The sequence below is a fragment of the Quercus robur genome, chromosome 4, assembly GCF_932294415.1.
Source record: "Quercus robur chromosome 4, dhQueRobu3.1, whole genome shotgun sequence".
NCBI classification, from domain to species: domain Eukaryota; kingdom Viridiplantae; phylum Streptophyta; class Magnoliopsida; order Fagales; family Fagaceae; genus Quercus; species Quercus robur.
In genome coordinates, this window is record NC_065537.1 from 58,389,332 (window position 1) to 58,411,944 (window position 22,613).

The window sequence follows — 22,613 nt, forward strand, 5'->3', positions numbered from 1 at the left end:
TACCTTACAATCAACTCTATGCAAGGTTTATAGAGATGTAGATGCTAAAGGTCTAAAATTAGCTCTGGAAGAGCTTTACACTAAATTGGATCACTTGAGTCAGTACACAATAATTGCAATAATATTATTTTTAATAATCTTATCATAGTGAAGGACAATACCTTCCTTCGATTCTTATCTTCTTTCCAAACAAAATAGGCATCAATCATTCTTGTCTCTTGCATCCCCATTCCTTACTTATTCTTTCCTTTCAACAAATCGCACGTACAGGTTCCATGATGCTTGAAGTCCTATTGTACGGTCGTGGAGCAACATGACCATTGATTTCTCTCTATAAATAATGTAAATTATCATGTTTTTTCTATCCAAGAAGAAGGAATTTCAAGAAACTGACTCCTAAGACATTTCTGACAATAGCAATATGGCCGGTATGTTTTCACATCTTGTTGTTTTCTTTCTTATTTTGTTTCATTTTCAATATTTTTCAAACTACATCGTTATAGTCATTTTTTATTGCCCACTTTGGAAATCTTTGATGACATATGCTTAAAATGTATGAAGAGGATTCTCAAAAAAGAGGGGGAAAAAAAAAACAAAAGAGTGTATGAAGGGAACTTCAAATTTCCGAAATTGAGGTCTTGACTACAAAGATAAGAAATGAAAAGAAAAAAGGGAAAAGAAAAAGGAGCGAGCGATATTAAGAGTTGTTTTAATTTCTCAACTACTCTTTCAAAAGATTAAAGTATTAAAAACAACGGTGATTTCTTGAATACTTCGAGCTAAAGTGGGCATAAAGAATGGAAAAGTATCATCATATTATTATGATGGAAATTAAAGGGTATTTTTTTTTTTTTCTGTATTTGTTTTTGTCTCTCTTCCAATAATGCATGTTACAGATTATTATTTACTACTCTTTGGGAAATTAATGGAAGGCTTGTCACAGCCATACAAGAACATAAACATTTGACAAAATTACAAATTATATCTTTTCAGTTTGTTGAGTTGTCATTTTTGTCTCATAAGTTTTGTTTTCGTAACTTTAGTCCCTAGTTCACAATTGTTACTAACGTTGATCCTTCTGTCCAGCTCTCTGTCTCTCTCTCTGTAAGTTTCTTTTTGAAATTTTATTTCAACAGAAAAATCCACCTCCCCAAGCTTCCAGAAGCCTCCACCACATGTACCCAACTTGACTCTTAAGGTCCACAATTAATTTTACACCCATGTTTACAACAATTCTATATGTGACTAGTTGTTTGTCGTTATTATTATTATTATTATTATTATTATTATTATTATTATTTTGGATATGATTGTCATTTTTAAATGAATCCACCAATTTTTTTTTTTTTTTTTTTTTACTAACACTCATCCAAATCAGATAGTTGTAAAAATAAGTGCAAAATGGTTGTGATCTTAAAGTTTTTCCTTTAACTAATACAACTATGGGTTTTGCTTATTTTCATTCGTTGGCCCGGGAGACCAAGAATTACAAAGACATAGAGTCATATACTTGCACTCATATGTGGATGAAAGCTTGATATTTTGGAGGCAGAATCCCAATTCCCATCTTATCTAAAGTACTTTGAATTCTTTTCTGATCATTAGAAAATGGTTGGAACAATCTTTCCTCCCTTTTATAGAGAATAAATATAGTTCAATTGAATTTAGGACTCTCACTTCAACGGCAACAGCCTTAGATGATTCAGCACATTGTACTTGGGGAACTATCCTTTAAAGAAGAAGAAGAAGAAAGTTTGTACAAAGAGGAAATAATGTACTTCACATGTTTGAGAAAATGTGTGAGAGAGAAAGAGGACGGGTCTTGACCAAATTACCTTCAACAGAGGGGTCAGCAAGTTACCTTCAACAGTGACCCAGCAAGTTTGGAGAAAATTGTAGTGAACTCCAAGATTGATCTTCATCGGGATAGTCGACGATCTGAGGACAAACAAGGGAAAGGCGTGAAATGGATTTATGGGAAGAGAGGTGTTAATGGCATGGAAGGAAGTGTAAAGAACTAAACCTGAACCCGATCTTCGCCGGCACTGGACTGGGAGCTCTGAGCCGTGGATTTCTCTTCTGGGCATGGGCTTGCCTTTGTTCTGGAAGACAGGCGTTAGGGTGGGAGCGGAGTGAAATGCTAATGGAGACTGTGGGAGAAATCACGCGAGTATCAACCATAGCAGGGAAAAAAATTTTAAAAATAAAAAAATAAATGCTACAGTACTTTCAGCTGTCTAGCTTGAAAAGTATTTTACTATAGTATTTTTAGTAATAAGTTTTCAGTTTTTAGCAAAATAAGCGGTATCCGAATAGACCCAAGTCTTAAGAACTCCAAGGTGAAGATTTATGTCCTTGCCGTAGTTACCAGCCTATTAAATAAAAACTTAAGTTGTTTGGTGATAAATTTTAACATTTAACTATATTTATGATAGTTAAACTTGGTCTTTATTGGATTCCTTCATACCAGTATTCGTTTGGGAATTGTTGAAAAAAAAAAAAAAGTTTTTTACTTTTTGAGTCTTTTTTTTTTCTCAAATATTCTAGCTTTTAGTTTTTTTTTTTAATAAACTACTTCAGCTTTAAGTTTTTTGTAACACATTTAACATAAATGTTACCAAAATAATAAACTATGTACAAATAAACCACCGCAAATAAACAATTCACAAACTAACGCTCTGTTTTGTAATTTGATTCTTGGTGGAAGAGTTATATACTTGTAGCATTTACTAATGAAGTTACAGCCATGCCCAAGGTAGTTTAGGCTTTATGCCTTCTTTTCGGAGGTAGGTAGGGGATGTTTGGTGAATTATCTTTCGTTGATCTCTGTTGTCCCCTGTATTTTGAATTTCATGCTTTGCTGTCTACATCTTCTTACACTTTTGCAGTGAATTCTAATGTTCGGTCAACTTCCATGTCCTCAAGCATGGGAATGCATTCATTATCGACTGAACCAGAAGTTTCAGTTGAAGATAAGAGTACCAAGTCCAAAAAGCTGCAAGAGAAATCACAACAAACTGAATTGAAAAATAACTTGAAGGATTTTCATTTGCTCTTAGAGAATATCTCTAAATCTCTTGATAAAATGGAAGAAGTATTCAAGTCTGCCTCTTCCTCTTCTAATGCCACAACAGAGTCCCTTGCAGATATTAAATCTTTCTTCAATATGTCGGTTGATGTTGTTCTTTTGAATGAGGCTCTCTTATCCAATTTCAGGAAAGCTGCTGAACACTTGGTTGACAAAACCAGTATCCTTGGACAGGACAGGTGTGACCGTTTAAAGAAATTCAATAATGAGATCAATAGGGAAGTTAATCGTTTAAGCACTGCAGTTGAAAGAGAAAAAAAGAGAGCTGAACTTGAAAAAGCACGAGGTTTATATGTTGGCACTCTAAACACTTCCAAGACTGCATTTCAACCCTGTCGAGATGAGATGCTAACGATGGTTTCCAAACATGACGAACTGGAGAAAAATCTTCGAGATTATGAAATGCTGATGATTCAGAAGATGCCCCTTTTTGAAAAAGTGTATTCTCAACAAAAAAGTAGCATTCAGACAGATATCAGTGGTTTCCGAGAGAAAGAACAGCTTTTACAACAACTAAGCCAAGAAATTGATAATCTTCGTAAAGAACCTTCAATTGATTGGACTGGCCTGATTGCTGCATTTTATAATTAACTTTTCACGCTTTGTTTTCAGCTTATCACTTTTATAACTATTTTCTTAATTACTATTGAAAGACCTCTACTACTATTATTCTTAAAATATTAGTTGGCTTGTATAATAAGTTTTACTACCAAGGATCTCTTATGTTGTGGATCCTTTTTATTCATACTTGGCTTGTAATGTTTCAATATATTCCATTTATCGATTTAAGATGTCAATTCCTATCGATATACATCAACTTGTATGCATTTCCATTAGATACTTTACAAATCAAGTATGGTCCTTCCAAATTAGGAGATCTTTTTTCAAAATAAGGGTTTTTAGTACCCCTTGGAAGGATTACTTGCCATACCAAGTCTCCAGTTTTTTTAAAGAAGAAAAAAAATCAATTTCTTTAAATCAAAGAGGCCAAATCAGCTTGAACAATATGTAGAATATCTAATGGCACATCTTCCACCCAGACAAGTAAATTGGGTGATGTGATTGTTCTTCTTACAAGAGAATGTGCTATTGTGTTCTCTTGATGGCGAACAAGGGAAAAATTAATATTAGAAAAATGAGAAACTTGAAGTTTTGCATCGTGAATTAAATGCACATGCAAAAAGTAAATGATGGTTTAGAGCTTCTCTTTAAAAATAATATTTGAGTCATCCTTAACAATTGCTTCTCTGATACCCACTTCTAAAGTGAACTCAACTGCTTTTCTTGTTGCCATTGCTTCAACTTGTGTTACTGTACCAGGATGAGGGATTTGCTAAGTTAGGGAAGCAATTACCAAGCCCTTAGCGTTTCAAATAACCACCCCTATCCCTATAGAATTTAAGAATTTAGGGTTATGACTTCGGCCTCATCTAAATTAATTATCCAATTCAACCATCATAGCACTTTTAAAATCCATATGACCTAAGGGTTAGAAAATTGTCTCAACATGCATTTGGTTGGAGTGATTATTAGAGGGATGGAAAATGGGGGAGAAAATATGATATATTTGGTCGTTTGGTTGAGAGAGAAAAGACGTGAGATTTTGGTGGAGCCAAGAGCACCAAAAATCAATTTTCTTAATTGAAGAGAAAACTAGAGAAATTTTGGTCTCTTTTACTTCAGTCTTTACAATTATATTTTTATCCTCACAATGTTCAACACTTCAACTACTACCTCTATCCTTTGATTTATTTTCTTCTGTCCTTCTTATCGTCTTTTGCTGGATTTTTTTATTTTCTATTTTTTTAACGTTACATTTCTATCATCATACAATAACATTCACTGCTTGTATATTCATGTTTTGTGCTATTCCTTTTCAATTAGCAAAGGTCCATGATTTTTTCCCCAACATGGAAGCATTTATTGGACGATTCCATTTAATTTTTATTTAACAAAATATAAAAAATTTAATTACAAAGGAAAAAAAGTAAAATAATATGTGTAATGTGTTAATTTTTTTAAGATGTCATTTTATTAATTTTAATTGATAATAAGTAATATTTAATAAGTATAAATAAATTATTTCCTACATATTATGTAGTAAGGACATAAAAAGTAAATTTATATGAGCTACATCATCCATTCTTTCACTTTTCTTCTTTCACTTTTCTCTACAAGCAAATAAACTAGTTGTCATCACTCCAATTTTTCACCCCTCAACCGAACTCAAATAAGAGAAACTAAAATCTCTTTTATCCTCCAACTTTTCCATCTCCCAACCAACAGGACTCTTAGTGTGGAATTTAAGGAGAATTTGTACGGTTTTGATTAATGTTGCAAAGTGAAAAAAAAAAAAAAATAAAAAAAAAAAAATAATAATTGAAGGTGCTGCTGTACTGTGAGCATAGTGAGAATAATAATTGTGTGTGAACGCAAAGAAAAGCAAGAGGTTTTTACTAAAATTTTCAGTTGATTTTCTTAATTCACACAATTCTAGGTTGGGACCCAACAAGTGGTATTAGAACTTATATTCCTCTAAGTGCCCCTCTATTTGAGCAAACCTCTCATTCGTGGCTATTTTACATTCAACCATCCTTCCTTTCACTCCTGGTAACTCCCTTGTTTAACGAGTGAACTCTGAAATGACAAGAGATGTGCTTATAAGACTTTAGGTGTTATTGTCTTGGAGAATGATAGTTTGAATGAATATGTGCCCCCATTTATTCTTAAGTTTTAGATCCGAGATCTTAGTCAACTATTCTCGCTTACGTTTTGACTCATGGGCTATTCTCACCTTGTGTACCACCAAATCACCAATGCTTCAAGCTCAATTTCTTTCAAAAGAGGGTTCTGAATAAAATGTGCACTTGAAACTTAGGTGAATCACCACATGAATTACATACTTAAAATTCATGCCCCATTGTAAAATAGGCCCACCATATCTTAGCATTTTTTTTTCTTAAAATAAAAAAAAAAAATAAAAAAATTTTATTTGTGCTTATGTTTAAAATGAACCATGGCATTTAGAGCCCTATAGACGCATCATGCATATGTGTTAGGGTCATATTTTCTATGTATTGACTTATCCTTGGACAAAATGCACTTTACTTGTAATTGGGTAGATTGAAGTTAAGTTTAATGTATCAACAAGTATGTGAAGTTTACTTTACAAGTGGTATCATTGAAGACATGAAGATTGAACCAAGAAACAAGTAAAGAAAAACTAATTCAGTGAAGCTCGACACTAGTCTCGTCACTAGCTCAACACTAGTATCTATCGAGACTTAATGAAGGATTCTCGACACAAGCTCGACACCTCTCAATCTATCGAGCTCTGGAATTTCAGAATTCTCAGATCTGAATTTTGGCCCATGATGACTTGGATTGATAGGGTTTCTTTCACTGAACCTTTAGACCACATAAAAGTTTTATTTTAAAGTCATCAAAGACACAGAGACTCAAATAGAGAACTCATACATTTTGTGAGAAACTATTGCATTTTTTGCGCTTTAGGGTTTTGTAACCAAATACTTTCAAATCTTCGACGTGCTTTAGAGTGAAGAACTTTGCATCCAACAACAATCAATTAGTTGTTGGGAGTTAGTCACATATTGGGATCCGTGCAAAGGAAGAAGTCTCTTCAAGATCAAGTCCAATTAGGGATTGGAGTAAAAGTTCAACTGTAAGTTGGTATTTTGGGATAGTCCAAGGTAGTGGTAAGATTCCTTGTTCTTGATTAGTGGATTCTTGGGAATGGTGATATGAAATTCACCTAGTGGGGTTTTTGTCTTGCGAGAGATTTTCCCCATTCATCAACAAATCACCATGCCAATTTAATTTCCACTCCACTTAGTTTATTTGGTGATTTGTTAGTGCCTCCATGGTTTACAAATAATTTCACTTAATTAATCAACTTGAGCAATTGAATTAATTAATTGGGGTCAATCTATAACCCAACAATATGATTCACTAAAAAAGCTAGATTGTATATGAGAACTGCTTAGTAAAAACAAAATTTTTTATCTTAGCTAAGAACTCGCTCGACTAAGTTTCTGTCTATTAGAAGATCAAAATGTGATGCTTTGAAAAAAAGGAAAGTAAATAAAGAAGAAACGGCAATATCGTTTAATGATACTAGGCAAATGACAGAATTAAGCTTAATGAAGTCACAAGATCAGCGCGTGCAGAAGCTAAAACCAAAAACAGTTACAGAGTTTGACCACGTGTCCTAATGTAATTAGTTCTGGTTTATTAGTGATGATAGTTAGTTAGAATTTTTGGCCCCATTTCTTTTTCCTTTTTTGCCTTGCTCTGCGTTGGCGTATAATACCAAACTTGAAAATTTGTCTAATACCAAACTTACTGTTGATAACAGATCTATTTCCATTCCTCTTAAGACTAAAGATGACAAAGTTTATGTTCCTCTTTTTAAGAGGAATCATAAACGAAAGGCTTATTTTGCTAGGTTGGACAAAGGTAAAAGTTTTGATATAGACGTTGAAGTTTTTAAACCTGTGTCTAAACCTACTGCTAAATTGCAGAAGAGATCTGTTTTTGTGCCTACCTGTCACATTTGTAGTGTTGTTGGTCACATTAGACCAAATTGTTTTTTGTTGAGGCAAGAACCAAAGCTTGTGACTAGAAACCACTTTAGGAATACTAATGTTCCTAAATTTGTTCCTATTTGTCTCTTTTGTGGTGTCTATGTTCACATTCGTCCTAACTATCATAAATTGAAATTTAAAAAATCTGTGTTTTCAGGGGTCTAAACAAATAAACAATCTGTGATGATATATCTCTTGCTACAAGTCCTGATAAATTGTTTCACATACTTTTGAAAATTTTAAGCTTGTTGGCTTGTGTAAGGAAATTGCAAAATTTAGGTCTCTCTCAAAAGAACTATGTAATCCCTCAAATACACTCTGTTTCTTATGGTTTTCCACCTGCAAAGCCAAAGACGCGTGATGTATGGGTGAGAAAAGATTCGCTAAGGTGAATGTTTTTTACTTGTCCCTGATTTAATTTTTTTAATTATTTGTGGACATGTATTCTTTCAATTTTTAGTTGTTTTATTTCTTAGGTTATTTTTTTATTCAAAAAAATAAAATCCAAAAACATTAAAAATTTTCAAAAAGATGAAAAAATTTTATTTTATTTTTCTTGAGGGTTACATGGATTATAATATCTTTCTCTTGACTTATAACATGCTTGACATTTGTGGAAAAACATAGAAAGTGTGTGTTCCTTAACTAAGTGCATAAGATATCTCTAATTTTTTTATGAGTATGTACTAGTTTGTACATGTACTCATGGGTTAATTAAAAAATTGATGTTTCTTGTTTGTGTACCCTTTATAGCTTAGTTGAGCACTGTTTTTGCATTACATGTTGTCAAGCATTGCTTTTGCTTTTTATTTATTTAGTATCATGTGTACTTTTTGGTTGTGGTCAAAATAAAATTTTGAAAATCCAAAAATTATTTTTTTGTATTGCACATCACTTATTGTGTAATTAAGGTTGGCCAATGAAATTTGCATTCAAGACTGTGTACCTTGCTTAGATTTGATGAGCTACTTTTTGCACTTTGCTAGTTTGTGCTATTTAGTGCTTAATTGTGTGAGTTGTTTATAGTCTTTGAACAAACGATCTTGATTTTGATGTCACACTCTTTTGATCGTAAAGACTAGAAAATCCTAAGAGAAAGGCATAAGTAACCATTTCACCACTGTTACTTGCCAATCATGAACTCCTGTGTGCAAAACATAAAAGCCATACTTGGTAAGGTGTAGCACTTGCATAGCAAGATAAAATGAGGTGTTATTTTTTATAAATAATTAAAAAAAATTTTAACAAGGGTATTTTCTTTTCTATCTCCTATATGTCCATGCATGATATCTTTGATTGTGGTCAAAAAGAAAAAAATATGGAAAAAGCAAAAGGAATCAAAATGCTTTTACATGATTGCAAGCTTGTTATTTAGGAGATGTGGGAGTTATATGGTGTAACTCTTTAGGTGATAGTCACTTTCAAACCAATGTAATTGATGATATAGAAAATTTGTTTGATTACTATCTACAACTCACATTTTCTGTACTTTGTACACTTACTAGTTGCACACACTACACGCAAATCAATGCTAAATATTGTATATAAGAGTCATAAGACTATGTGTGTTGTCTAATCTGGTTATCTTTAATTGCATATGAATTAATATGTAAATGCAAAATTTTGTTTTGGTTGGGAATTTTGAAGAAAAATGAAATTTTCATGTTTTAGAAGTTTAAATTTTTTGATTTTAACTTCTTGATTGGTTTTGATATTTGCATCTAAGTGATATCATGTTTTTAAAACTTTTCTGGATCATGTTCATATACATTGAGTTGTTTTTCTACATACAATTTCCAAATTTTTAAGTTTTAAAATTGTTCACAGCTTCAATCGATCGAAGTTTTCCTTCAACTAATCGAAACTAAGCTTTTGTGTTCAAAACTCTCTGTGTTTGTTTGTTTAGACCCCTTAACGTAGATTGTTTGACCTAAAATATTAGCCAAGTGATTACTTAGGTTAATTATGAGATCTAGGTTAAGCAAAGAGAGATCATATCATGCACAACAGGGAAAAAACAAAGAACACACCGATATGATCACCTAAGAAAACATATGAAACGAACCATCTCAAGGTAAAAGCTTAGGGAGGATTTGACCTAACTATCCTCAAGGTAAAAAAAATCCACTAAAAGAGAATTGAAGTTTTTACAAAAGATTTAACCCTAAATCTATTGCTACCTCTAGTAGTAACTTACTGACATGACCACGTGCAAGCTCTGAATCCACGGACTCCTTCTTTCTTGGATTTGCATAACACAAATTCCCACTTTTGTGACTTTGAGATCCCACTCAAAGTTTTCAAATCACTGCTTGTTGATCTTGCAGCAACTAGATTCCACCAGCATTTGATTGTAGATTTTGTTCTGGTAGACACTTGTAAAGTTAGAAGATATAGAACCTCTCAGATCTTACAAGTCTTCCAGAGTCTTCAAAAACATAGTTAGGGTTTTCCTTTTCCACATGGGGCCAACAATTTTTTTCTATTTTGTTGATTGGGATTAGTCCCATTTTGTTTGTTGATGTTTATGTTGGCCCCATGTGGCATTTTGAACATGTATTTAAGGCATATTTCATCATGTTCATGTATTTTTCATCATATAGGGTTAGTTCATGCATAAGTGTTTGATAAAATGCCCCTTAGGCATTTTGACACTTGTTTGGACTCTGATAAGTACTAAACTTTAGGGATTGCCATGTTTACTAAATTGTAACATATTTCTATCATTGCTTGTGCGTTTTACACATTTTACCCCATGAGTGCTTGTTCATGCTTTGGTCATGCATTACACATGCATATTGTCATGCTCTTTATCTAATTAGACTTCTAGATTTGTTTTCATGTCTTTGTGTTCTAATATGTGCTCTTTAACTTAATTTTTAAGAGTTATTTACTCGTTTTTGTACTAACTTGCATATAATCAAGTTTTTTGCTATTGTTGTGTATGGTTTGTGTTTGTGTGGCTATTTTGCAGATGCCTCATCGATCTTCATGCGGTAAAGAGCCTTTGATTAATCTCACATCATCTCCAGTGTCAAAGAGGACTCAATAATCATCAGCAAACTTTGATAACAAGAGGTTCAAGACTCTTCTGGACTCTCAATCCTTCAACAACAATTTCAAGAATGCTCCACTTGTGGTAGAAAGGATTGTGAGATTTGACACATTGGGATCAACTTTCATTTCTAAAATCTTTTCTGACAGAGATTAGGCTAGCTTGTTTGGTGGCTTTGAAGATCCTATTGAGAAGTTGATCAAGGAATTCTACTCCAATGCCTGGTTTACCGGAGCTAAACTAGAATGTTGGGTTTGTAGAAAGGACTTCATCATCACTCCGAACTATCTAGCTAAGATTCTTCAAATGAATCGTTCGGTAAATGTGGATACATCCCCATATGATGACCGATTGGCTCTCGTTGTCCAAATCCTTGAAACGTTAGGAGTAGATCTTGAACTTTCATCCACAGGTACATCAATTGGCACTTTAAGATTCGGGCTGGAAATGAAGACTCTTACCTTGATTATGTACTCAAACCTGTACCCACTGACCAACACGGGTTTCATCAGTGGAAGAGCCCAATTCCTTTGTGATCTTATTAATGGAGTTCCAATTGACATTTGTGCTCATATCTTTCAGATTTTGGGAAGGACTGTTGATACCATATTTTATCCGCCCTTGATTTGTGTGCTAGACCCCGAAAAATCCAAAAAATATTATTTTCTCTCCATGGGGCCATGAGGACATCAGAAATGATGTGGCACAACCCGTTCAAACACCAGAGCACCCAAAGTACCTTTTTTCAGCTAAAATGACCAAAATGCCCCTAGTCAACCTAAGGTTGACCGAAGGTCAAACGAGGTCAAAACTCTCACAAAACAACACTTTTCATAGTTTTATATCAAACCCAAGCTTCTCGGATATTTTTGGCAACTTTGACTAAGTTTGACCAAGCTTGACCTAGAGTTGACTCCCAACGAGCCCAGAAACCCTAATTTTGATCTGACTATCAGAACGGATTGAAACCAACGCCATTGTAAAGATTATCAAATTCTCATTCCAACGACTATTCATGGGTTGAAATCGGAGTTAAAACGGCTGAGAAATTGTGAAAACCGGGATAACGCATCGATTGATGCACGACTAATTTCTGAGAGCCATAACTTTTGATCCGACCGATGGATTTTCGAGTTCAATACCTTTTTAGAAACTGGAAGTCAAGATCTCTCCAAGGGTATCAAGATCAACTCCATCCAAGACCATTTGAAGTTGGTAGCCCTGAAAGGGCCGCTGCCTCGTAATCCATGCCGAGGCTGTAAAAGGCCCCAGGCACCCTCCAAACAAACAAAAAAGGAGGAGATTTTGGGTTTTGCTCTTTGCCTGGACGATTTCTACACATTTTTCCTCTCTTCCAAAAACACACAAAAACACATCAAAGATTCTTGATTCTTCCTTCTTCACAAAAAATACAAGGTATAGTTCTTATACCCAATCTTCTTTTCTTTGGTTCTACACTTTGGATTTGGGGGTTTAGGGGTATGGATGTAGCTTTTTAGCTACTATCCACACCCCCTAACTTTCTAAATCTTTTTCTAGCATTTATCTTGTTCTTTTTTCTTGAATCACATGATTTATTGCTTTCTTTAGCATGTTGCTTGCTTTATTTGTGCTTCTAGCATAAATCCCCTTGCTTTTTATGCCTTATGCCGTGTTTCATGCTTAGATCTACATCCTTACATGCTCATATGTTTAGATCTACATGCTTTATGTTATATGCCATGTTTTCCTATGCTTTGTTCCTCTTTTTGTTCTTGGATGATGTTAGGGTTACATGCTCACATGCTTGTATGATGTTATTGGCTATGCCTTGCTTGGATCTATGTATCTATGTGTTAATTTCCATGCTATATGGTTAGACCCTTGTCTTCACATGCTTATATGCTTGGATCCATGTTCCTCCATGTTTATGTGCTAGGCTTTTACATGTTTACATGCATGTTTCTATGCCTATATGTCTAGATCTGTGCTTTCACATGCCTATGTGCTTGGATCTATGTCCTCTACATGCTTTATGCTATCTTCTATGTGCTTGTGTGCTCCATGCCATGTTTATATGCCTAGACTTAGGCCATGTTTGTCATGCCATGTGCTATTGTAGTCCTTTTGTTGCTTTGTCTTTCTTTCTTGTGTTTTGGCCTGATGGTTAGGACCCGATCTAGACCCTATGGTCTTTGTCATCGTCCATACACCGAGGTCCACATAAAAGTGTTTGGATCATCCTATTTGCATGTCTATGCTTGCTTGCTTCTATATTTTATGCTTGTGTTATCCTCTCTAGTTTTAGGATTTGCCATGCTTGACACCCTTAGTGGGTTTGTGGTTGTGTGGTTACATCTGACACTCATGAGGCCTTGTTTGGATGTAACCATTTGGGATGCATCACGATGATGCCAGTTGTTTTGTGCATATCTTTCCCCCTTTTTGCTCCATGCGATGATACGCTTACCATGCTTGTTTGTGCCACCCGTTGGCTTTCTATGCATCTTTACACGCTTGCTCATATGTTGATGCATGAGTCTTGCTTGCTAGTTTGTCGTCCATACTTCAACACAATGAAGTCATGGACATCTGATCCAAACCTACATTTGTCCCTTGCAGACACTACCTTTTGTTTACTTTCTTGCTTGTTTTCCTTTTCATTTGTTTCCTTGCTTTCTTGTTTCTTTGCTTGCTATGTCTATCATGCTTATCTGCTTTATGCCTCTTTCATATGCTCTTTGCATCTTTTCCTTCCATTGCTTGTCTGTTGGTTTCTTGTCTTTGCCTTTGCATGTACACACATTGAGCGAGAATGCGTGGAGCTAGGGCACGGTCTCCTAGGCACAAGCAAAAAGGGCAAAGACGCAAGCATGTAGATATAAGCCAAGCAGCAATGTTCAGTAGTTTTATGGGTCAAGCCTCTCCCATTTGGTTATGTACTCTTTTAAAACCCCTTCCATTCTCCTTCCCTTCTCTCTTAGATGGTTTGTATTAGGTATATCATGTCATGTACCATTCATCCTCATCTCTAGATATGGTGACCCCTATTTACTTTCCTGCACCTATATTTTGGGTCATGCTCTAGCGATGTAGGCATTTACTTTCCTGCTCTATGTGATTGCATTGTGAATAATGTATGTATATAAATACCTGCTCAGCCCTTCCGATGTGATTGTCACAGTCTATGTTACCTAAGGCAAAACAATGCCTAATTTCCGCCGCAAAAGTAAGGTGACATCACCAAATTTTTATTGTGGAAATCTGGTACTTTGCCCGAATGCCTTTGGAAAGCATAGATTGGGATCACATTCATTCAAAAGCTAAACCTCAAAGCCCCCCATGCATGCAAAGCCCTGGAAGCCAATGCCAAAATCATGTTTTTACTGCCAATCTCCAAAAATTAAGGTTTTATCAAAATAAAAGTCTATCCTTGGACAGACGTTGTGAGGTGCCTAACACCTTCCCCACACGTAACCAAACTTCTGGACTTAAGAATTAAGATTTTTTTACCATCCAGATTAGATTAGGAAAAAAGACCTTTTTTTTTTCTTAGCCTAGGATTGGTAATAAAATCAACTAGAAACAGGTGACCAATCACACCTCAGAAAACACAATGATTGGTGGCGACTTCACTTACCTTTGGTAATCCCTTAAAATTTGGCCAAGATTTCTGCCATACTACCAAAAATAGATAAATACCTTCCTCCATCGAGAGAGAGAGAGCACCCAAAGCTCCGTATGAACCACACCAAGCGCACCAACCAATCAAGAAGGACCTCCAACAGGCCCCACGTGCATAGGAGCATCACCATGGCAGGTGGTCAAACGAAGGCCCAATGATGGCGGTTTTCTACTCCAATCGAGGCCGAGCGTCAATAAATTGGCAACTCCACTAAGGATTGATGATAGTTTGGCCTTTAGAGCTTTTGATAAAACCATAATCTTTGGACATTGGCCTTTAGGCTTTCCTTTAGAAAAAGGGTTATACTATATCCTAGTAGACTATTTTCAAAAGAGCAAAAAAATCTTTTTTCAAAAACTCCTTTTCCAAAAGGGAGGCTTTGAGGTATTTTCACATAGCTTTACTCACACGCTTTACTGCTTTCTGCACATGCTTTACTGCTTTCCTCACATGCTCTACAACTTTCCTTCACATGCAAACATAGGGTAGCAAAATTTATTTTCCATTGCACCTTTATCTGCTTTCATATATATATATATATCTCCTGTGTTTGGAAAAGCCCTTCCCCTTCATTAAGGATTGCATGACATATACACCCTTTTTGAGCCAAACCCAGGCTCTGCATTGCTAGCGTAATCACATCTCTTTGGGGATTTCATCACCCTATTTGCAGATGCCTAGACACAAACATCGATAGTGTTAACCATAGTTAGATTAGGGGCTGACTTTGTAGGTACTTCTAGGTCCATGGGTGGACAGGAGTAGCTGAAAAGGCCCCCTCCATCCTTCCTACCCAACAACTTCAATGAAGGGAGAGGTATGGCGATTGAGTCCCCCTAGGATAGGAATAACCTACCAGTTAAGCCTTTGCATATAGTTGGCCTAGTTATGTCAAACCCATGAGGACTAGGAAAATCCCAAAGAGTGAACATCCAAACCTAGAAAAGGATACCCTTCTACGACTAGAGGTCAGGGGAAAGTGTTTTGTAACAAGTGCGCCCTTCTTGCTTGTGCCAAAGAAATTGTGCTCTACTCTAGGTTCTTTCTATCCTGCTTGCACAGCAACCCCATTGCTTGTACATGCTAGATCATACCTCATCCCTAAGGGTTTACAACCCTACAAGGGTGCTCATGCATACACTAATTGGTAATGTCACCTAATTGTGCAAAGATAAAATCTATGGCAAGTAACTGAAAATCCCCAGGAGGAATTGCTGCCGAAAAACTATCAAGAATCCTAAGACATCATGAGTTCAAGAATTCTCCCGAGAGAGATCCAAACTGCCAAGAGATCCAAATCACCAAGATGTCAAGAGTCCAAAGGCTCCCTCAAGAGATCCAAAGGTCCAAGAGATCCATGCTGTCCAAGTTACCAAGAGATCCATGCTATCCAAGAGCATCCCCGAGAAGTCCTCATTGTTAGAAGCCGAGCTTTTCCTCGTAATTGCATTTCCTTGTATTGTAAAAGGCCCATTGTTGGAGTCGATGAACCCAGCGTTGTAAAAGCAAATCTTGTACAAGCATGTAATCAAAAGAGGATCCGACCCTTATTACCAAGCATATCATGAAAGTTTCTGTTACTTGCCAATCTTGTGCATTAATCTTGCATCATTATAGAAACTAGCCGAGGGGCCCGCATGATGCGCGGATGATGTTGTAAGCTATTATATGAGAAGGTTAGATAGAATGTTTAACATATTTTTAAGTAATAACATGAAGTAACACCTTTTTCCCAATTCTAATAATTGCAGTTAAATATTCAATTAGAATTGCTTACTATACAAGTGACATTAGCTAATTAAACATTATATAAGAAGTTCACTTAGTCTTGGTGATGTAGAGATATAGAACCAAAAGAGGGCGAGTTAGACTCATTAGAATGCATGGTCTCAAATCTCCTTATTTTCCCAATATCAATATTCACGTAAAAGAAAATAGGAGTTTATATCGTGTGCCAAAACATAAGTATTTTACTGATCTAGTCAATTCTTCCACCAAAGGGAAGATGGAACAAAATTGACCTAGATTTATGATTTGCAAAATATGACACCCGTGCTACATTGAACCATAAATGCATTGCTCATTTTTCCTACAACCAAACCATTAAAATTAGGAGAAAAAAAATTTTCAGTTATCTTTTGGTCACAACTTGAATTAAAACACATAAAAACAACACCCAGCCTATTAAAATTAGAACCTTGAAACTCATTCAGCCACAAAGTCTCCATAAAATTTTGGACTAAAAATGGGAATCAGACAAACTAACCCCATGCTATGCAATGTTGAAATAACACAAAACTTAAAAGAGACTATTTATTTCAATTTCCATGGCATATTTGAAAATAAGAATTCAAATATTTAAAGGTTTCTCATTTTTTGTTTAGTTTACAACACTTAAACAATACATTCTGTCACATTTTAAATCACAATATTTGCAGAAACATATCTACAATTTCATAAAGGCAATAGATCACAAAAGTAATACATATAAAATTTCATAAACTTAAAAAAGTGGAAGTTATCCTTTGCATCAACACAGGTTGAAAATTTCTTTTATGAACACTTCGTGGCAAATCTATTATTGCATCAGCCACCCTTAAGTATATAGACTTCCGTCCGTTTGCTCTATATGGCTTATTGTTTTTCCATTGTGCCATCCAGAATTAGCACCCCATAGTTGTGAACAGGTTCTGCAACTGTGAAAGTGAAACTCATCATGAACAAAAGATGACAATGGTGCCTTCATTATGCAAATCACTTTTATATTAGTATCTATATTTTTGCTTAAAAGGATCAAACAATGATGTTTTCTCCAAAAATTTGTTATATATGAGAGAATGACAATAAGAGATCCCGCAAAAAAAAGATGAACAACTACACTAAACTAAATTAAATACAGAGTCAGTTACAAAATTCAAAAAGAACAACTTCAAGAAACATACACTAAAAATGACCTTTCTAGTAATACAAATTTGATCACGAAAGAACATCACAAACATCAAATTTAATATTCAGTATTCAGTGTCTACATGAAAAACAAAAGTTTTATGAGGCAAAATGCTCATTAAAAGTTAAAACTATGTTTGCTAGAAAACATAAAAAATGAAATATTCATTTCCATGTGTGTACATTGATCTCTCTCAAAGTGAAAGGTTCACACAATTGTTTGAAAGAATTTATTCTTCCTCAAAACATACTACCAATAATGATGCAGAAAGAGACAATAGAGAATAAAGGAGAAAAAACGGTAAATATTTGGCATTAGTATTACTACTCAAACTGATGAACATGGACATCTACCTATTTTAAACCCTCAATTTTCTGTTCTCTACAGAAGTGAAATATATAAATAAATTAGTAAACATATTTCCTATTAGTAAAGTATTTCCTTTTACCCATAAACAAAAATTAATCAATGAACAAACTTTTTCCTAAATTAACTATATAGATTACAAATACTCAAGAGTCACAGTGCTCTAGGCATAGCTTCTAAACTAGACAAAACCTCAACCACAAAATCTGGGTTGTTCCCATCTTGTAGTTTCTAAATTGTTCAAAATGATCTTTCAAATATCTCATTCTATCACCAACAAAACCCATCAACAGAATTCCTCTACCGACCCAATTAAATAAATAAAGCAGTACAAATTCTGTTTGCTTCAACATTTTGGTCGAAATTAAATATTTTTTTAAAATGGAAAACTCATTGCTCGTCTTCAAAACTTAAATCTTTCAAAACTGATAAATTGCAAAAAGAAGTTTAAGGAAAAAAAGGAACTAAAATTTCCCAAGAAAGAAAGACTTACACAGAACATAACCCACATAGAAATCCAATTCGCACAATCATATGTAGAAAAATCTCTCAAAAATAATTAAAAAATACCCAAAAAATCAAAGAAAACCTGACCTCCTTACATAGATAAGCAGAGTGTTCACGACATTGTGATTGGGCCATAGAAGAACAAATACTTGAGATTTTATTATAATCTCACAGATTAGAGAGGCTTTTGACTAAATAGTTACAGTGTTGGAGAGGTTTGTAATCTTCAAGAATCATAAGGAATATAAGGAACATAGGGGTTGCAAATTCAGGAATAGAAGGGAGAAAGGGTGTGATGTGGTGGTCGTGAAACCAAGAGATGAAGGTTTATTGTAAAAGAAGAGTCTGATGAAAGGGTAGCAGATTTAGAGAAGGAAAACAATTAGGCTATTTGGCCTTAGAAGTTGTTGTGGACTTTTCCTGTCATAATAAGTGAAGAGATTGCTTGCCTCCTGAGTAATTAGGTAGGAGACATCCAAATGCAATCTCCTCAAGTTTCTTGGGCATCACCAAACTGACAAAGTGGATCAAATTACAATATGAACAATTCAATGTTATAGGGAAATAAACTTTAAAGTGATTCAAATTACAATATGAACAACTCAATGTTCCAGGGAAATAAATTTTACTTTGAACTTTAAAACTGAATCCACTTTTTTCTCCTTAACTAAACAAATATTGTATGACAATAAGATCCAAATCCAAATTTGTCTTTTGTGGTGACAAAATTCTGCAATTCACATTTCAAATGCTTAAAAAAAAAAAAAAAAAAAAAAAAAAAAAAAAACCATTCATTGACAATTAAATACAGTGCGAGTTCCTGCATACAATTCAGGCATAACTTCAATGTTATTTTTAGCTAATTACTAACCTCCTATTCTTCATTCTCCAAAAAAAAAAAAAAACCTCCTATTCTTCTTCTTTTCTCTCTCTCTCTCTAGTTTAAGGTTTATGTGGTTTTGGCTAGCTTTCTCATTAGGTTTTAAAAAAAATGTAAAATTGTGAACTAAAACTCAAAATTCCTTGGTTTGATATATATATATATATATAGACACATACAGTTCATGAATAGGAAAGCAAAATAAAAAGGGAAAGAAAACACAGCATTTTTAATATTTATTTTAAAATACCTAGGAAGCCAAAGTTTTGCAACTTGATTGACACTTCTTGAAGTTTCCAAAAACTACCCTAAAAGCTGTGAAAACTTATTTTCCACATACCACTATATAAAGGAATCTCAAAGCACTATCCCAAAAAAACCAATTCAATGCAAGCCTAGCAAATAAAAAAAATCAGAAATCTTAGAGCACATCTGCCTATAATCTGATTTTTATCTTGTCTTCAAAACTTATCTATCAATCTTGACTAATTTTGTAACCTCAAATATGCAATTCAATCTGATTTCCAAGTGAAGATCCTCATAGGGAAAATCTAATGGTTCTAAATCAAAGCTTACCATTCTAAAAAGTATAAGGCCAATTGCACAAGAAAGCTTTGCATAAAGGTGTAATATATGCCTTTTGATTTCTCAAGAATAATGCTATAAGAAATTGTAAATGCATCTATCAATAATCCACTTTCTCATATGCTTTGACACCAAATGGTCTTATTTAACTTAATTTCACATCACTAAAACAATGCAAGTTCACCAAAGACCATAAAATATGTATATGAAAATCAATAGTTTTAGTACTTTAGACCAGTCATGCAAACACTGTTAACACAGTTAAGATAAATCTGTTGAATATTAATTATTAGCCCAACTATTAAAAAAATCTAAATATCATAGCCTTTGAATTATAAGTCTAGAGTACCCTAAAAAAATGAATCCAAATATTCCAACCAAAACCAAATCAATTCAAAGGCTGCAGAATGAAGAAGTAACTGAATTAAAAATCAGAGGAGAAAAAATGGAAAAAAAAAAAAAATTGAAGATTTTGGTAATCTAACAATCAATTAAGATAAACAATCTTTCTAAAAAAAAAAAAAAAAAAAAAAAAAAAAAAAGGATAAACAGTATACATTAACCATATCGTTTGAGATCAATGCATGTCACTATTTGAAGGCCAAAGAGGTATTCTGTATTAAGTGTGATTCAATAACATAAATTAATAACCACCAGAAAACTAATCTTCATGATCATGTGCATGGCAGTATACACTAAAAAATGGCATAAAAAAAATATTTTAAAATAAGATCAGTGCAAAAAGGTATTTAACAGAAGTAACAGTAAGTCCTAAACACATAGAAAAAAGTGCAGTGTCTCATATAAGAAAGGTGGAGTCCTAAAAAAGTAATGAAACCTGTGTTAGTGACAGATTGCCTACCTACTTTCTGCTCTAAACGCAGATAGAAAAATCATTGGTAGATAAACTAGGAGAAAACGAAGCATCATGTATTGGAGGAAAAAAGAATGGATGAAGCATGGAAAAAGAGTAAGAAAGAAAAAAAATCTAGAGAATATTAATAGATAAAATCTAAAGTGCTAAAGCCTTCTTCACAATTGTCTTTTCCAATGACCATAAGATTCATAACTAATGTCCATTCCCTTATCATTTCACAGTTGCCACATTACAATGAAAATTTCAATTTCATACATATAAATTCAATGTATATGCCAATCCGGATGCCCACCAAAAGCCAAACACAAACAGAGAAGCCAAAATATTGAATCAGATATCTAATATTAATTCAATCTGCTCTCTATGATTATTGATTTAATCTATCCAATATTGATTCACATTTAGCAAAGTAAACTAATAAACGTAATTGAAATTTGAAAAAAACAAAACAAAACAAAACAAAACTTTAGAACTGGCTACAATTCCTTTTACTATTATACTTTTAGATTTCACAATTTAAACCCATTAAAACCCAACATCAAAAACAACAAAATCAAGACCTAAAAAGTCTCTTTTAAAAAAATATCAACTAAAATCTACAAAGTAATAAACTTAGTGTAAAGAGAGTAATACTATCAGATTTCAAAATCCCACAATTTCACTCCCCCTTGCAATAAAAACAGAACAGGTAAGAGGCCATTATAACTCAGGTAGGATTTTCATATTGTGAGGGGTTTTCCTTGATTTAAACGAATAGAGAGGAAAAGGGTTATGAATCCAAGTTCCTAAATTGACAGTAAACCATAATCGAAGAGAATATTAGGAAAATTAATTGAAACTTTTGCCTTGATTAAACTAGAGACTCTTGATTGTAGAAAGATTCCACTTTATTGTTGCAGAGGAAGAAATTGAATGATTATATCCTAAAGAGAAGAATTCAAACAAACCCATTATCGAAAATATTTAATAGAAATAGCCACACATCGTGATTTCGATTTCGTTAACCCTAATTTCTGGAACCAAAATCTAACTGCAATTGTATAAGTGGAAAACATATAGCAAAACTAATTTAACTATAAATTTGTGGAAAACAATAGTTAGAGAAAGAATAGAAACCCGTCGGAGGCATTGTTAATCAAAAAGTCGGAGGCAACTCTTTTTAGTCGACTTCATCTTCCTTCTTCTTCTGCTTCTTTTTCTGGAAAAATCAAAAAGCAAAAAGGTCGTTTTAGCGTAACTGGAAACAAAGTTTTTGAAAGGAACTGGGAAACTATGGGGCATATGTAGTTTATGTCTGATTTCTTAGATTTTCCTACACCTAATTGACTCCTCTCTCTCTCTGTTTATCAGAGTTTCTCTCAGTCGGTCAGTCTCTTTCAATTTAATGGTGTTTTTGTTTTAAACCAGAGGTAATGTGCAAAACAGCAATGCAAAAGAATTGTATATAGTTAGTTAGGCAACGTTTGAAACAATAAAGGGAAGTAGCATCTCGAGTTTTAGAAACTCGAGATCCATATTACAAAATGGGAACACAGATCTCAAGTCTTTAAGACTCGAGTTTCATGCGAAAAAAATTTCACTTATAGTGGCGTTTTTAAGCCTTTCAGTGACGTTTTAAAGCCCTATAGCAGCGTTTTCCTGGAAAATTTTTTTTCATAAGTACAGATTTATGGAGTCCTATAGTGGCGTTTTTAAGCCCTATAGTGACGTTTTATAGACCTATAGCGGCGTTTTTATTCAATTTATGGAAATCGAGTCTTTAAAACTCAATTTTTAGCTTAATTTTTTCCCGCTTTACACTAATCCACTTACAAATCAAGACTTAAAAACTTAAAAACTCGATTTTTATCTTGGAACTCGAGTTTTAGACACTCGAGATGCTAGTTTTCAACATTGTTTTGAAACGTGACAATTAACTAAATTTTTTAATATTTATTGTTATTTAGAAAAAAAATTCTTTAAACCGTGTGCACGGTAAATGGAAAGAATTTTTTAAGCCCTAAAACAATGCAACGTACGGTATTTTGTTACTTCTAAGCT

At 34.0% G+C, this 22,613-nt stretch overlaps 1 protein-coding gene and 1 long non-coding RNA gene across 4 annotated transcripts; one reads left to right on the forward strand and one right to left on the reverse strand.

Moving 5' to 3' along the window:
• Positions 1-243: 243 nt before the first annotated feature.
• Positions 244-3,751, forward strand: LOC126723132 (uncharacterized). Of its 2 annotated transcripts, none has more exons than XM_050426421.1 (2): positions 244-428; positions 2,889-3,751. In XM_050426421.1, exons 1-2 carry the CDS (start codon positions 422-424, stop codon positions 3,677-3,679), a joined length of 798 nt encoding a protein of 265 aa, XP_050282378.1. In that variant the 5' UTR covers positions 244-421; the 3' UTR covers positions 3,680-3,751. The 2 variants fall into 2 exon arrangements, with proteins under 2 accessions (XP_050282378.1, XP_050282380.1); XM_050426423.1 differs by lacking the exon at positions 244-428 and adding an exon at positions 2,522-2,786.
• Positions 3,752-16,699: 12,948 nt separating this feature from the next.
• LOC126723133 (uncharacterized) lies at positions 16,700-21,972 on the reverse strand. Of its 2 annotated transcripts, none has more exons than XR_007654172.1 (2): positions 21,690-21,972; positions 16,700-17,107 (listed from the first exon to the last, which is right to left on the reverse strand). It is a non-coding gene; the product is annotated as an uncharacterized LOC126723133 (long non-coding RNA). The 2 variants fall into 2 exon arrangements; XR_007654173.1 differs by having other exon boundaries at positions 16,700-18,745.
• Between the last annotated feature and the right edge of the window lie 641 nt (positions 21,973-22,613).